This window comes from Phoenix dactylifera, chromosome 13, assembly GCF_051530095.1.
Source record: "Phoenix dactylifera cultivar Ajwa chromosome 13, Ajwa_hap1_PhDact_Kaust_v1.1, whole genome shotgun sequence".
In the NCBI taxonomy this organism is placed as follows: domain Eukaryota; kingdom Viridiplantae; phylum Streptophyta; class Magnoliopsida; order Arecales; family Arecaceae; genus Phoenix; species Phoenix dactylifera.
Genome location: NC_143202.1, coordinates 23,962,501 through 23,978,323, shown reverse-complemented (window position 1 = coordinate 23,978,323; position 15,823 = coordinate 23,962,501). Strand labels below are relative to the sequence as shown.

The window sequence follows — 15,823 nt, the reverse complement described above, 5'->3', positions numbered from 1 at the left end:
ATCTATTTTCCCTCCAAAAATATTATACATCCTGAAAGTATTTTTTTAAATAAAACAAACAGTAGTTAGAGTGAGTGCATCACTATATTTTTCTTAATTATTCATTGAGCCACCATCAAAACAGTCATTGTAACAATAATTACTTTAATTTTGTATAGTGCCTGTCTTTGCTACTCTAGTGAAATAACTCGTAGCCATCGTTGTTGAAGATGTCATTTTTATAAATCCTTTTCTTTTCTTTTCTTTTATTTTCTGTTTTTAAATATTTGCGACCAAAAGCTTACAAAAAAATTGAAAACAATTTTAGAAAATAAGAGAATTCCATCGTACATATTGTCCAATCTAGCTTATTTTTCTTCTTGGTATTTCAGAAAAAATAATACCAAATCTCAGTCCCAAGGTATTACACTTTGGGTCAAAAAAAAAAAAAAAGCCATGATGGTCCGAACTTGTTAGTACCTGGAGAAATTTCTTGAGGTTATATGTTATGGTATTGACAACTCCGTATTCAACACAAAACAAATTCTTAATAAATGACAACAATTATGTCTTGCCATATAGAAGATAAACTTTTCATGCACAACATTGCTAGTATTTTTTGAAGTGCAATGCCATACGAACGTTAAGTTCAACATTCATTGAAATATCCAATGATGATAAAGATTTAAGATCATGCATGAAGAAGTGTGGAAAATATGTTCAAATACGTAACGTGAGAGACAAATCAAATTTAGTGTGGAAAAAGTAAAATGTATATAATTTTCCTTCTTATTTTCCAGAGATGAGCCGGATATGAAATGAAATTTAGGGCTCCGAACCTCAAACGGGTATGAACTTGGATTTCCTAAATCCGCGACCACGCACGAGAGAGAACCCTAGACGACGCTGTATGCGGACGCCCGTATCCAACTTCTACTAGGCACACCGAGAGTGCTGCCAGATGGCCCGGTACGGGTCGGATGATATGGTCATGCGGACTCCCAAATTCTTTCCACCAAAAACCCCCAAATCTCTTCCTCAAAGCCTCTCTTTTTCCTTCCTCGGCCCCCCGCCCCCTACCACCCTATCGGAGAAATCGAAAAGAAAAGGAGAAAATAATCCAATCTTTCTCCCCTCGCTCGATCTCTCGTGATCTGGAGACCCTGATCATTCCCTTCCTGACGATGGGTGCTTGGAAATCCATCTAAATAGAGGCAGGAATCGACTCCAATACCAACGCAATCTTTTGATCCCCGACCTGCTTATCGATTCAAATCATTTCGATTTCTCGACATCTTCTGCTGTTTTTTTTCCCTCTCATTTGGGAATCTTCCCAAATGGGTAAGAACCAAGCCTACAAGGCGTTGCAGAGGTCAAGGATGGGCTCGACCTCTGCTGGGCCGGAGGAGGTCGAAGACGGAATGGTTCGTACCCTTTCATACCATCTACCTCCAATCCTTTTGCCTCTGGTGGATTTCTTTCACTTTTAGGTAGTCGGAAATTGTTGAGATTTCAAAAGGGTCTCTTCTTTGCTGTTCTTGGATGCAATTTTATTAGGTCATTTTCGGATTCTTATTATGCATCATTAGGTGATCTTTATGATTGGAGCATTTGATTTTGCTTATTATTGCTTGCAAAATATATAGATATTGTTTGTCATTTCGTTTGGTATGTGATCGAAGATTGGATTCATAGTTTCTTCATGTTCATGTTAGCAAGAACTTAAAATAAGCAGATTTTTCTTTTTTTTAAATTATGTTTAGTATCTTCTGGAAATTGAATTATTGCTTGCTCAAAGAGGAGAATCATGCATCTGTTATCTCGCAATCTGCTGTATATGTCCTGTTCAATTCAAGGAGGAGCAGCAGTGAACATCTTCACGGGGTGGGAGGGTGGTGCAAGATGAATACAGCAAATGATCTATGATATATTTCACAATTAGTTTATAAGATTTTAAAAGAGCTAATTGGTCATTTAAATTACTTAGGCAGAGATTCTTTTATTAATTTAGTATATACCAATTTGGTATAATTTGCGTCAAAAAATTAGCCTACCTTTATAGGACCCTACATTGGAAACAAATATATAAGATCCTAGGAAAAAGATATCTTTGATACAATCATATAAATGACTATAAATCTTATGGAGAGAGGGAAATAACTTGAGTTTGTTAGTGTGTTCTTCTGGACTGTTTATCATGGACTAGATCAAGGAGGGAACAAAAGGTGGGCAGCATGTTGGAGGAAAAATTGAGAGAGAAGTCATCTAGTGTAGCCACAACCTTGCCCTCATCTGTGATCCCTTTCTTCTCATCTTCTTTTTTGCTTGCATGATGAAGCTCTTGAAAGAAGATTTGGAGTTTAAAAAGGAAATAGAAAGGTGTGCTTATTTTCCTCAAGAATGGCAAATGGTACTTATTTTGGTAGGAAAATAAAGTAACGATTTGGCATGTTTTGGCTTGATTTATTTGAGCAAAACTAGGAAGTTCTAGTGGGATTACTTACCACTAATTATGAATTAGATAGGCATCATTTAGGAAATAGATTCCTAAAAACTTGGGAATTCGAGTTATTTGTGACTCTTATTTTCAATGCATAAAAGGGAACCTCTTTGTTAATGGGTTCTGACTGGAGGGATCTTAAAGTTATCCACATGATTATAAGATTACTTTCCCTACCACACTCAACATATTGATAAGTCTTAACATTTTTGTTTGGGGTTTTTTGGCAGGGATGGGGTCTCTATTTTGTCTATGCTAAACAACGAACATTTTCTCTACACTATATTTTTGGCTAATCCATGTAAGTTCTTCCTTGAATAATCATGCAGAATGAGGGGTGCCACCAAGACCAGCACATAAGCATTGTTCCGTTGAAGTAATCCTTCTCTTTGTTTTGGGGCATAATCCATGCTCTTAAGTTTAGCAATAAACTATAAACTCTTATAATCATCTAGTCTCCTTAATTACCTAGTTGCGGCATATGGTCCTGCAATCCAGTGTTTGTGCGTTGTAATGTTGGGTGTCATTGACGTTGCCTCATTGTTGACTAATTTCTATGTAAATGGGACATATTTCGACAACATATAATTTGCTATAGGTCTTTTGGTAAGAAATCATCTCCAATTTTTTATCTGACCTAAAACTCAATAGGATCCATATATGGTTGTGGTTCCCCTACTATTGTTGACCCTACTAATTATACATCGTGATCATTAAAGGGGCTGTGACGATTAGAATATGTCATGCTCTTAGACTGTTTCATGGAAAGATAAAAAAGAAGTACTAGTTACTATAACCCTGAATCATATTTCTTAGTTCCCATTCAAGTGGTGTATACCAAACTGTATTGTATTTTCTTATGCGGTACCATCCTTGGAAAGCTGAAGATTCTTGTTATTCTTGAGAGGGCAGAAAAAAATGAAAGATGTGAAGCTAATAAAGAACTTGTTTACGTGCAATTCACTCTATAATCTCTTCATGTTTCAAAGCCCAAGGAGGTAAATCATCTCTTCTCATATAGACATGTTGCTACTAGAGACGCGGATTGTCCAAAACAGCTGGCGTTTATAGCATAATATTGTTACCATGTGATTTAGGATAAGCATTAGTAATTTATTATTAAGGCATATGTTACTAGTAAATAGACCTTTACTAACATTTATATAGCATATTGCTGTTTCAAGCTTTAGTTAGTAGACTATTGTTAGTGCAATCAAGTATGGCATTCATTAATTTATCTATAAACTAGTGTTTTTGTATAGAGATTGTGATTTGAATTTGTTGTTGCCCTAAAGTGGTGAAAAACAAGAACCTTTGGAAATTAACTATATTATTGATTTTATTTTATGGAGTATGTACTAAGTGATTAGTTATGTTTTATAGATGTTTTTCCCATATATTTGTTTATAGATCCTTACCTAAGGTCTGCAATCTCAATACCAGGTACCGTACTGGTACATTACTGGTTTCGTATTCTATGGTCGGTATCGTGTGCTACACATCTTGTGTCAAGATAGCTTCCTACCCTTTTCTCACTTTTTATCATGGTATCTCTCAAAATTGGGTGGTACGAGTTGGCATAATATGGTACACAACTTAGTTTTGGGCGGTACATGACAATTCTACTCTGTTCAAACTGCTACGAATCGGTTTGATAATATCATTATCCTTGCCCAAGCCTTCTTTTCATGAAAATGGAGTTATATATGGAGCAGAACACTACATTAGGTTGTATGAATATGTTGTGTTTTTATATTTTAACTATTTCATTGGGGTTGACTACTTTGGACAGTTATGGTCTTATGTTCCTTTTATTATGCTGCATATGAACTTTTATCTTTTCTTACCGCCTTTAATGGAGGAGTGGAATTTTCATAAGGACAATGGTAGAAATTGTTTTAGAATGGATATGGAAACATACGTGAAAAGACTCTCAATGTTCCTCATGCAAGGATGATATGCTATCCATGAATACATTATCGATAACATTCTCTTATTTATATTTTTCCACTCTATGCGCCGGTTGATCAAATGATTGCAAAAAGCCAATAGATTGTTATCTAATATTTCTTGTTTCAGTCTGTTCTATCAGATTATTGGATAAGTAATAGCTAATTAATGAATTGATCTTTCTCTACTACACATCCTGAGCTCTCCTCCATCCCTTTGTTGACCTTTCCTTCATTAGTTGTATTTGTAGTATTTTAGTGTTTTAGTGGCAGTTTTATTTGTTCATGCCTTCTTCATGGCTATGTACTCTGAATCAAACACAGGGTTGTTGTATAATGAGTGGGATCTCACTATTCACCAAACACACCTAAATGGGATGTTTTGTTCTATAGGAAGCCACCTATGGATGTGTTTTTCTTGATCATTAATTTTTTTTTTTGACTATTTAGTATCTTCAATGGAACATAGTTTCTATGTTGTCCCAGACTAGTTCTCTTCTGTTTGAGAGTTTTCACGTTTTATTCATTTACTCAACTCAGTCTTTTTTTTTTCAATCTCAGTTCATCGTGGACTTATACTTGTGATATGCCAAAAATCAATAGTAATTGGATTGGAACTTGTATGTTCAGTACGAGCATTCTTGGTGTACATTCATTCTCATATCCGTGTATTCCGTGTTAAAGAGTCATTTTTAAATGTATGTATTTAATCAGTAGTGGGTCCATCATGCCAAATGTGACATAATGCATGCAATACTTTGTTGTGTAAGTACTTGAATAATGATATCTATATTTAGTTAGTAGTTTTAAAGGATGGATTGGGTACATCTCTCTCTCTCTCGCTCATATGTAGATCAAAATAATTGTGCTGTAAGTGGATTTATGTTGGATATTAATGTCTGGGCTCCAAGCTGCAACAAGATTTTTGGATTTTTGTTGATGGTTTTTGGGGAGAATTAGATAAGCATAAACTCAATCAAAATCCTTATCCTTTACGAGTTGGCTTTAGCAATCCCTCTTTGTGATTGGTATCAAGAAATAGATAATTCCTTAATATATTTCAACTGAACTGCTACATATATGAGACCATATTTTAAGTGTGTGTCAGAGTTTGAATGAAGATCTGTTTATAATTCAATCCCAGCTGATATTGGGGGACTGTTTAAACCTCTAGATATTGTTATCTTTGTGTTTTGATTTCAAATTTAAATGGTGCAGAGCCTGGAGATAGCATTACAAAATATGTTTTGACAGAGGTGATGCTAAATGCAATCACATCTATGAGATTTTTAAAGAAGGGGTAAATGAATGAAACTGATTATATAAAAGATATACTATACTTCAATGAATGCACAATCATGTTTCCTTAAAGTTCCAATAGAATTGTGGATCAGCTGCAATCATATCTTATCTTGGATATTTGCTGTTGATTATCTGTGGTTGGTGGAAATGGTCAAGCCAGCTAGTTGCACTTAAAAATCACTGTTTCTTCACTATTTTAACTTACGCCTTTACTAGTTGTGGAGCTTTTCCTCTTGCTTAAGTAATCAGTTAGGCCTCACGTAAAGCCAAATGTGTTTGGAGTTTTTCCATTACATTTTCCATTTTTTGTGGCATCATTTTCTTTTGTTGTTGTTGATATGTTTGATTCAAAGTAGTTCGTGGCATCGCCTTTGCCACTAATTGGTCAAGTGATGCTTCATCATTTGTCATTTTCTTTGTTCACTTGATTTTGTTGAAAATCTTAGTCCCTGAAAGCCAAAATATGGTTGATCTCAGGGAGGATGTTTCATGGTTATGTTTCTGTTGTAAGTCTTGACATAGACCCACATACTTCTATCTGTAGGTCTGCATATGGATTTGCTCCTGTTCACAGATGTGTGCATGTTTGCATGTGCACTAGGGGGATGTTTCACAAAAAGGTGTTCTGCCATTTTTATTCTATAAAACTAAAAAATGTGGGAGTTGAATCTCACTTGTCATTTTTAAAAAATGCAAAATGTAGATTTTATCACTGAAATAAACTAATTTTTAAACAAGTGTCCTTTAGCTATGCCACACCAGGAGCCATGATCATTATTATTCCCACTAGATGCAGTCATCGTTGGTCGTAAAGCTGGCCGTCATGAGATTCTCCTCAGAGAATTTGTAGCAGTCTTTATTGCTATCACCATTCTTATCAGTGGACTATATTGGTATCTGCATGCACAGCTGTCATACTTGTTGCTTTAGTGAGATGCATATCAACACTGGATATGAGTGCTAAACATAGCGAGACATATATTCTTGTTCAAACTTGTAAAATCTAATCATTGCACTTTGCTTATAATCTTTTACACCTTTGCTGGATTTAGTGTTGTCACCATGCTTATCCTTATTTATGTCACAGATTTTTGTACGTCTTACCGATATCATTATATATTCATATGTCTTGTTTGTGTGGGATGCTTTTTTCAATCAGAAAGTGGAAGACTCCGAACAGTTAGTTAGCAATTTTCCTTTTTATGCTTGCGTGGCCTTTCTGGACCACTCAAGGCTTGTTATCATCTTACTTTTTTTGTTGTATGTGCTACATATCTCTTGATCCTTCTAATTTTCAGGTAGTTATGCTACAATCACAAATAAAATTACTATATCTGCAGAGCTGCAGTTTCTTATATATAATAGCTAAAATATAGGGTTTCTGGACCACATTTTTTGACATGGAACCTTTATCTTATGCTCCAAGAAGCTAACATTTTGTTAGCTTAATTTTTTGTGAAGTCTTTGTGGAGTAAAGTGAATTTTGTCATGGATTATATGATATAGGGATTATACCAACCAGAAGGTAGGTCAATGTGCTACATATGTTCTATCCAGCAAATTTACATTCATGTAGTAGTGTGTGAGCATTTAGAAGAACAAAGGTCTGTCTTTGTGTGTGTGTGTGTGTGTTTTGGGGGAGGGGATGTTTAGAGCTGCTTGTGCATGTCCATGCACTTAATATAGCCATATATTTATAATCCTTGAGTCCTTTTGCTAATTGCACAGTTCACAGCTACATGGTAGATAATTTATCCTGTGCATGTGATTGTGCTTGTATGCTTGTGTGATGACATCCTCTATTAATTATGTCTGCACGGTGAGCTTTGAGATAATTTACTTTTTCACCTGTATTATATTTATTCTTTTGTGTAAAAAGCACAATTTTCATTTGATGATTCATATTGGACAAAGTAGTAGTAATGTATATCCCATACTTTTATCTTGTTGAACTTTTACTAACGAGGACAACACAGATAGATGGTTCTTTTCATTCACCAGAATGGCATGCTGCTCGTTTGGCCAGCCTGAAAACGTCTCACACCATAACATGGGAAGACTACAAGAAAAAACAAAAGGTAATGCCTTTTCACAGGGCAACTATGCAAGTTAAGGCACGCTTCTGCTTCCATCGCTCTCTTTTTTCCCTTGAGGAGTTTCTCTAAAATCTTGTTGTTCTGATGATATTTAAGGCATGCACTGAGCGCGCTAACAAGTCAAACCTGAAACCTAACCATAAATTTACACTTTCCATTAAATGTTGTGACAAACATGATATCTTTTCTTCAATTCACAAATTGTTTGTTTTGCACTTTTTTCATATCAATTCCCCTCTGAAATTGCATTTTGTATTAATTTTCTTTTTGTGTTTCCTATTTTCTTTGAACATCCCCCCCCCCTTCCTTTTATACCTATGTGCCACTTGTGCTATGCAGCTAAATTATATAGTATTGTCAATGTCAAAATGAATCTCTTAGTAAGGATCCGTCAGTTTGTTTCATTCATTGCCTCTTGTATAGCGCTATTAACCCGAAAATGCTTAACTGCATGATGGAGTGAGCTTCTTAGAAGATTTTGAAGCTTGAGATTTCCTGCTCCATAAAATGTCAGATATGCTACATTTTTATGTATGAGTTAAATTTTAAATACCATTGATGATTTAATTTATTCTATCTGAAAGTTGTAATTTGCATCATAAAAGTTTTTGCTTGATATTGGTCCATAAGAGTCTTTCTCCTAAAAAATGTGGCATTTTGTCTCCTGTTTGTTTGTAGGAAGAAGAACTTAAAAAGGGTGAGCTGGAGGCGGACAAGGATAGAATGATGAGAGAATACAGGGCGCAGCTGGATGCTGAGAGGGAACAAAAGCTTTCCCGTGGGAGAAACCGCTCAGCCGCCAAGTCGCATCACAAGAAAGGTAAACAAAAAATCTAGTAATTTTTGTAGATTCTCTGGTTCTAGTTTGTCTAGGTTAGGTGCTTTGCTTTCTAGATATTTAAAAATTGATGTTACTTTTTGAAAAAAAATCTTTGCATTTATATTGGCAATGTGTTCGAAGCAATTTACTAAGTAATATTTGATTATTTTGTGAATTGAGAAATAGCTTTTTATATGATCTGAGTTGCTGCTTTCTTTCTTTCTTTTATTTTTTGGTGATGGTTTTGCTGCTTTTCTGATCATACTACATGTCTGTGCAGAAAGGAAGGACAAAGATTCAAAGAAACGGAGTAGGAGAAAGAGAAAGGTTTTTTCTAATCTTATCGCTAAGTTAATTTCATTATTGCCTGTGCAACTTCCCTGTGTACTTTTTCTCTTCCTTTCTTTTTGTAATTTATTCTCGGACATAATATGCAGCGGCAGTGACTTTCTGGCAGTGCTGTTTTTCTTTATTGCAACAGTGCTGTTATTTCTTTTCTGGCAGGTGTATGGACTTGGTTTGGAAACTATGTTTAATGTACTAAACAAACGCAAGTAGTGCATGAAATAACACGTGCTCAGAGACTCAAACATAACATTGGTCAAAATAGGAAAAAAATTAGCATATTGTTCTATTCTCGAGAATGAAGAATACTCAAAATAATCATGAGGGGGAATAACTTAGGATACGTGAGGGCACATGGAGCAGAAGGGAGATGGATAAATTGTGGTGCAAGATCTGAGATTTTAATCAGCAGTGGCTGTAATGGCAGTTTCAAGAAGAAACATGAGCATCTAGTGACTATTGGAAGTGGATTTACCTATATGATGTTTTAAGAAGAAAAGAGTGCGTTTTATGTTATTGGGCAAAAGTTTTCAAGATAATATATGGGAGTAGCTACAGACATATATGGTTGTAGCACAAATGAAAAGAAATCATATTGCAAGATGCTCAAAAATGAGGTAATGAGTTAAAAGGGAAAATGTGGCTAAGTCATGAAGTAGCATTAGTTGGTGGAGGAAAACTGGAAATCAAAATATTGTACCAAATATGATGAGGGATTTGATGGCTATCAGTGATAATAGCTAGAATTTTTGGACCTATATAGGTGCACAGTGTAGTACAAGAAATATTAGACCATGGAATGCTGCACTAATTGGAAAGCGTTTCTCAAGAAATTAAATAAACAAATTACTGATGCCTTTTCTTGTTTTGTTCCATATGTTATCAAAAATTATTGAACACATATAAGGATATTGACAATAGATGTCAGTATGGCTAGGTGTGTGAGTTATGATGAATCTGTACAATGCTTTGATGTTATAGAAGAGGACAAGGATATGTGTTAGAGATATATCATTTCACAGGCATTTGAGTTGATACATGTAACGGTGAATGATGGAGATTATGAAATGAAGGAGAACATATTTTTGAAAGTTGAATGAGGCTTTTCTAACTGCATATGTTTGTATGTAGTGTTAGACATTAGACTACACATTTAATGATTCAAAATTAATGACGGATCCATTAAATTGGAAATTCGCACTGTTGATTGTGATTTATGCTATTGGAATATGCCACTGGAAATGCCTGGAAACCAGAATCATTGTTCCGGTGGTCTCTGACCTCATGCATTAAGTGGGTGCAAAAATGGACAGCTTAATGACATGATACAGTGTTTTGTGATGATCTAAGCATTGAAACTTAATGATTTTCAATCTATACATGTTTTAAGATCTTTAAATCATGATCAACACAGTAAATTTTCAATTGAAGTGCCGTATCATGTATTTTAGCATACTAGCAAAACCAATACCATCCATTTTCTACCTACTTGATGCTTAGAATAGGGATACTTGAAACATAAGGTTGTGTTTGCCATCAGTTTCTTTTTATTTTTTTAAAAATGAATATAGATTTTTTTTTTTTGTTTTTACTTTCTCGTAAATTGTCAAAATATAAATATGTTTGGCTTAGTCAACTATATTTATTTTTGTAAACAAAAATAAATGCAAAAACAATTGCTTATCTAGTCTTTGGTAGTGATGGTAGTAGTAGTTGTTCCTAGTGTTTTGGTTGTTGCCAGTAATGGAGCTAGTGGAGTAGGTGGCATGCGCCAGTGGTGGCTATCAATGCTGGTCGTGGTGGTCCTGGCCACCTGCAGTGGTGGTGGGTGATAATGGCTATGATGGTCATGGTAGTCACTCTTGGCCTTGGTGGTGATGGTGGTGGTGGTGGTGGTGGTGGTGGAAAGGGTATTAAGCACATTGGTGGGGTTTTCCACTTGAAATTTTGACTATTGTTTTAAAAAAGTAAGAGAAAATCATGCTTTCATTTTTTGGAATTATTGAAAATAATTTTTAAAATAGAAAGTAGAAATAATAGTATCAAACATATTGTCTTGTTTAAAGGTGTAAATCAAAATCGGCAGCATAGATCTTAGATTTGATTGGCCCATCATTAATTTTGGAATCATTAAATCTTTTTGCCAAAGATTTAATGTTTAGTTGTTCTTTGGCATTACTTTCATTTTTTCTATTTTCAGAAACAAAATATAAAATATTATCTTGTTTCTAATTTTTTAAAAATATAAACATGTTTGATATAGTCATTTGTTTTAAAAAAAATAAATATGACAATGATGGTGGAGATGGTGATAGTTGCAGTGGAGGTGCTGGTGGTGTTGGTCGTAGGTTTGGTGGCGGTATAGTGAAGGTGGCAGTGATGGCAGTGATGATGTGGTGGAGTCGACAACGATGGTAGTGGCGATGGTGGTGGTGGGGAGAGCACCAAAGATATGATGGAGGCAACAATGATGGTAGTAGCAGTTTGGTTGAGGCGGGACGATAATGTAGGCACCGGTGATGGTGGCAGTGGCTGCAGTAGTGGCATTGGCAAGGATGGCAGCGACAGTGACAATGATGCAGCAATTGTGGTGGTGGATGGGATGTTGTTGGTGGTTGTAAAAAAAATGAGTTTCTTGTTTTTGAAAATTTTGAAAGTAAGAATTTTCTACTTTCAACTTTTTCTAGAAATAATGAAGTGGTTTTTGAAAATAGAAAATAAAAACATTAGTACCAATTACCAAACATATTTTTGTCACAGTTTTTGTAATTTTGTTTTCAAAAACAGAAAATAGGAAATAATGCGATGTTAAAAAATCCCTTAGTATGTAGTCCAACTCATACATACAAATGCATGTATGTATATTTAAACGTACATACATGTATATATATAGATGTATACCAAATTGGTTGAGGAAGCCGTGTTTGTTTGAAAAATTGATTTAGATAGCAATAGCTAAAACTTTATATCATTGTGTTACCAAATGTTTTTAGGGCAGCTCTTTGTACTGTAGATGCATTAGAACCGTTAACATGTTTAGGATGTTGACCAACGTTCACTGAATTGGTACTGCCGGTCGAATCGGCTGGCTACCGGTTTGGTAGGGTACCAGTTTGTATATTACCCAGCCGAGGTGTATTGGAGATGAAGGATCGAGAAAAGAGGAGGGGAGAGTGGGAGAAACCCTATCCCTAACTCTTGAAGGAGAACTAGAAGAGAGAGAGAGAAGATGAAGGGGAGAAAGAGGGAGAGGAAGGAGAGAGGCTTACCGATTTGAATGTCTGGAGGGGAATGGCATTGGCGTCGGCGTTGATGTCGATCAAGGGCAACGGCATTGGTGTTGGCATCAACGTCAATTAAATTTGAAGAGGAGGGGGGAGTGAGGCATCTGAATGTGGTTTTGGGGGGGGGGGGGGGGGGGGGAGGGGCAGATCGGGGGTTTTAATCTATAACAAGCCGATTCCTTTTGATTGGCCGAACTATCTTAATTCCTACCTAGTTTGGTTTGGTGTGCCATGAACCACCCGGTTCTGTTTGATACTGTCTTGAACTGCCTGTTTTGGGACGGTTCGGCGTTACTCTAATGCTGACTATTTAATTGTTATTTTTTTTAATTTTCTGTATGAATATTTACAAGAATCAGATATCCAAAAGCTTTTATATGGTTTTTTGCATGATCCCATTAATGTAATGCTATTCTCATAGGTTGCAAACCCTTGTTTAATTGTATATATGTGAATTTATACCCTAATGGAGATTGCGTTCATTCCAACACTTGTGTTTCATCTTCTGAGATCTTAAGATCATTGTCTTACTATTTCATGATCCTATTTAATATTAGTTTACCTTAAATCAGAAATGATTGCATCATCCTTCTTCAAAGTAGCTTACCTCTATATTGCTTCCTATTTATGGGTAATGGATCTTACAAGTTGCAAATGCCTTAGTTACTTCTTTTGTAGCTGATTGAAGCCCTGAAAATCTTCTTGCGTTGATCTTAATTGCCAGTGCCCTATTTTTTCGTTCGTTTAGAAAGTTCAGGGCATCATTTTCTTGTTTTTAGTAATTTAATGGTCAGTTCTTGGCTTCTTTGGTTTGACCTCTCTTTTGATGGGTCGGTATCTACACTAATTTGCTTGGATAGTTTGAAATCTTTGGTTAGTCATCTGGCTTTATGTTTGTTTACAAGCTCAGTCAGACTTTGTTTACACTTTATAAATTTGATTTCTGTGAAGGTTTCTAGTCATCATACTTCGGAGACATGTTTGTGGTATTATCCATTTGGAAAGAGTTTTTCTTTACCATTTTCTTAATGTTTCTAAGATGGTCTCTTCTGTCTGGTGGTGTCCTACAAAGAAGTAAGGTGGTCTAGATCTCCTTTGTAAAATCTAGGGGGTTTTGGAAACTGATCATCTTGGACTTCAATCAGACTTCTTACCACTTGAGCACCAGTTCCTTGTAGAAAGGATAAATGTTAGGTTTGGAGGTCATTAGGGACTTCATTGTCAAGTCCTATACCATGCAGATTTGTTCTTGACTCCTTTTTGGGGTTGAAAAGCTTATATGGAGGCAAAGAACTCCCTTCAAAGAATCCTTGTTTGTGGACAAAGATGTCCTTTGTCTTGACTCGAAAAAGAAAGGCTACAATTTTGATGAGCAATATTTTACTGTGAGCTGAAAGACAGGCTCGCCACCATTTGCTTATTCAGTTCTGGTCCATTATATGAATCTGGGAGGATTAAAGAAGGCTGAATCAACCTAAAGCTAGGGGTGGCAAAAAAATTTGGTCTATCCACATAATGATTTAAAATTGTAATTGTCTGTCTGACTGAAATTCCACCTAAATCAAATTTCTAGACAACTTTGTGTTTCCAAAAAGGAACCCCGTTTTAACCTAGGTAACCCAGACAACCTGAGTAAGCCAATAGTCACTTAAGGGGGATAGGGGATACAATGGGGTTAGGGTTTCTCTCAATAGAGATGTCTGCAAGTGACTGGGGTTGGTCAATGATAGGACCACGAAAGTGGAGGGTGGTGTGGGGTGGGGTAGCAGGGGCATTATGGGGCTAGGTTTATTTCTTTAGCAAGGGATTAAGCAGAATGAGAAGCCAAGATGGGTGGGCCGGCGATGATTGGTTGTTGGGAGAGCACTGGATTATATGTGGGAAGGGAAGGAGAAACAAGGCATTTCTGGTCCTTGCTAGTTGTTTGCAGGGCACTGGAGTGGAAGCGCTGGATCATTGACATAGCATGAGATGAGGTGTTAAGAGTTCAAATGTTTGCACAAGCTTTTTGCGCAATAAACATGATATGAATTGTAATTTAAACAGGTATCCGGTAAATTCATTACAGATATGCTATCTAGTGAGGAGTTGCAAGTAGGTTTGAGATTGTACTGTAAGTTGTAAATGAATTTTAAGCATAACTATTGCAATATTTTTTTTATGTAAACATGCTCAATATTTGACATTCTTGACATGGACCGTGATGGCTGATGCTAGTTTAGGAGCAAGGTATAAGCACAGGCTTTTAGTATGTTTCCCATGATATACTAGTTTGGCTGGTCTTATTGTTTAGTTCTTGATGTATTTCAGATCTTTACTGACTTTGCCTTTGAGTTTTTTGGCCAATTTTGCAATACTTGCTTTAGTATCTTAGCTGAATGTGGGTTCTAACATTAATATATTTATGCATTAACAGTATAGAAGGTCATCTGAGTCAAGCTCTTCTAGTTCGTCCTCTGAATTATCAAGCAGTGATAGTGAGGAGGAGAGGGAATCAAGGAGATCGAGATCGAGGTCAAGATCCAAGAGAACAAAGAAAGAAAAAAAGCATAGGTCAAGAACCAAGCATTCTAGCAGTGATGGTGAAGAAAGAGGTGGCCCTGTGCCGCTTTCTAAATTCTTTGGAAGTGAAAAAAATTAAGCATCTTTTATGTGCTCCTGTAGATTTCTTCGTTTAGTGATGGGGAAGAGATAGGGAGATGCACGGTGGCTTATTCTATGGATGCAAGGATGGTTGTTTTTCTCAAAAATTTCTACGTTGTTAAATGATTGTATTTTCCTGGTATTTAGACGGAGCAAGATCATGATGACCAGATGTACCATTCATATCATTAATTTCCAGAGAAGGCTTTTCAGAAAGGGATGCTTTAGGGGAAAAAATTGCCATTTAATTTAAATTACAAGGGCTGAATTAACATTATGAACATGATTTGAACTTCAACAAAAGAATGTTAAGCATTCTCTTTTATTAGTAATAGTAGTCAAACATCAGTAATTCAGTAAGTGAAGTATATTGATGATTATAGTATTTTTTTTTGCTATACTTCTAATTTATCAAAAATTTGGGTTGATTTGAATCGTTTTTTTTTTTTGGTATTGTTGATCTGACCCTGAACCCTGAACAGAAAATCTATTTTAAATATTAATATGTATGGATAAAATATTTTTTAAAGTAGTGAGAAGATATGATTTGTAAATTATTATTTTTATCTCATTCATAATAAGAAGTTAAATAATGATTGTTATTCATATCATGTACTTAATATTATAATGGATTGAAAATTTTCTTGGTTAGGTCAATTCTGGCGAGGATGGTAACAGTGTAAAGCCATTGAAACAGGGTTCTTTTACAGACTGTGTAAAGTAAAGTGCATTCATCTCAGCCCAATCTCTGCTACTTGGATTTATATCAGACGATTAAGAGGGTGCCAGCAATCGTTTTCAAACACCACAGCATATATGACTGTTTATGAAATCACTAATAAGAGCCTAGAAGACTCTCTATAAGATGTTTCAGCATGCAATTTATTATGTAACATTAACAGCGC

The 15,823-nt window shown here is 35.7% G+C and overlaps 1 protein-coding gene across 2 annotated transcripts; it reads left to right on the top strand.

Annotated features, from left to right (window-relative positions):
• Positions 1-950: 950 nt before the first annotated feature.
• On the top strand, positions 951-15,134 carry LOC103708592 (stress response protein). Of its 2 annotated transcripts, XM_008793604.5 has the most exons (5): positions 1,168-1,403; positions 7,707-7,808; positions 8,505-8,646; positions 8,927-8,973; positions 14,692-15,134. In XM_008793604.5, exons 1-5 carry the CDS (start codon positions 1,317-1,319, stop codon positions 14,914-14,916), a joined length of 603 nt encoding a protein of 200 aa, XP_008791826.1. In that variant the 5' UTR covers positions 1,168-1,316; the 3' UTR covers positions 14,917-15,134. The 2 variants fall into 2 exon arrangements, with proteins under 2 accessions (XP_026661034.1, XP_008791826.1); XM_026805233.3 differs by lacking the exon at positions 7,707-7,808 and having other exon boundaries at positions 951-1,403.
• The last annotated feature ends 689 nt before the right edge of the window (positions 15,135-15,823 follow it).

Bases quoted from the DNA above. Each gene is read 5' to 3' on its own strand.
- LOC103708592 (XM_008793604.5), top strand. From the start codon at position 1,317: ATGGGTAAGAACCAAGCCTACAAGGCGTTGCAGAGGTCAAGGATGGGC. The intron at 8,647-8,926 runs GTAAACAAAAAA...ATGTCTGTGCAG, and splicing joins CAAGTCGCATCACAAGAAAG to AAAGGAAGGACAAAGATTCA. The intron at 8,974-14,691 runs GTTTTTTCTAAT...ATGCATTAACAG, and splicing joins GGAGTAGGAGAAAGAGAAAG to TATAGAAGGTCATCTGAGTC.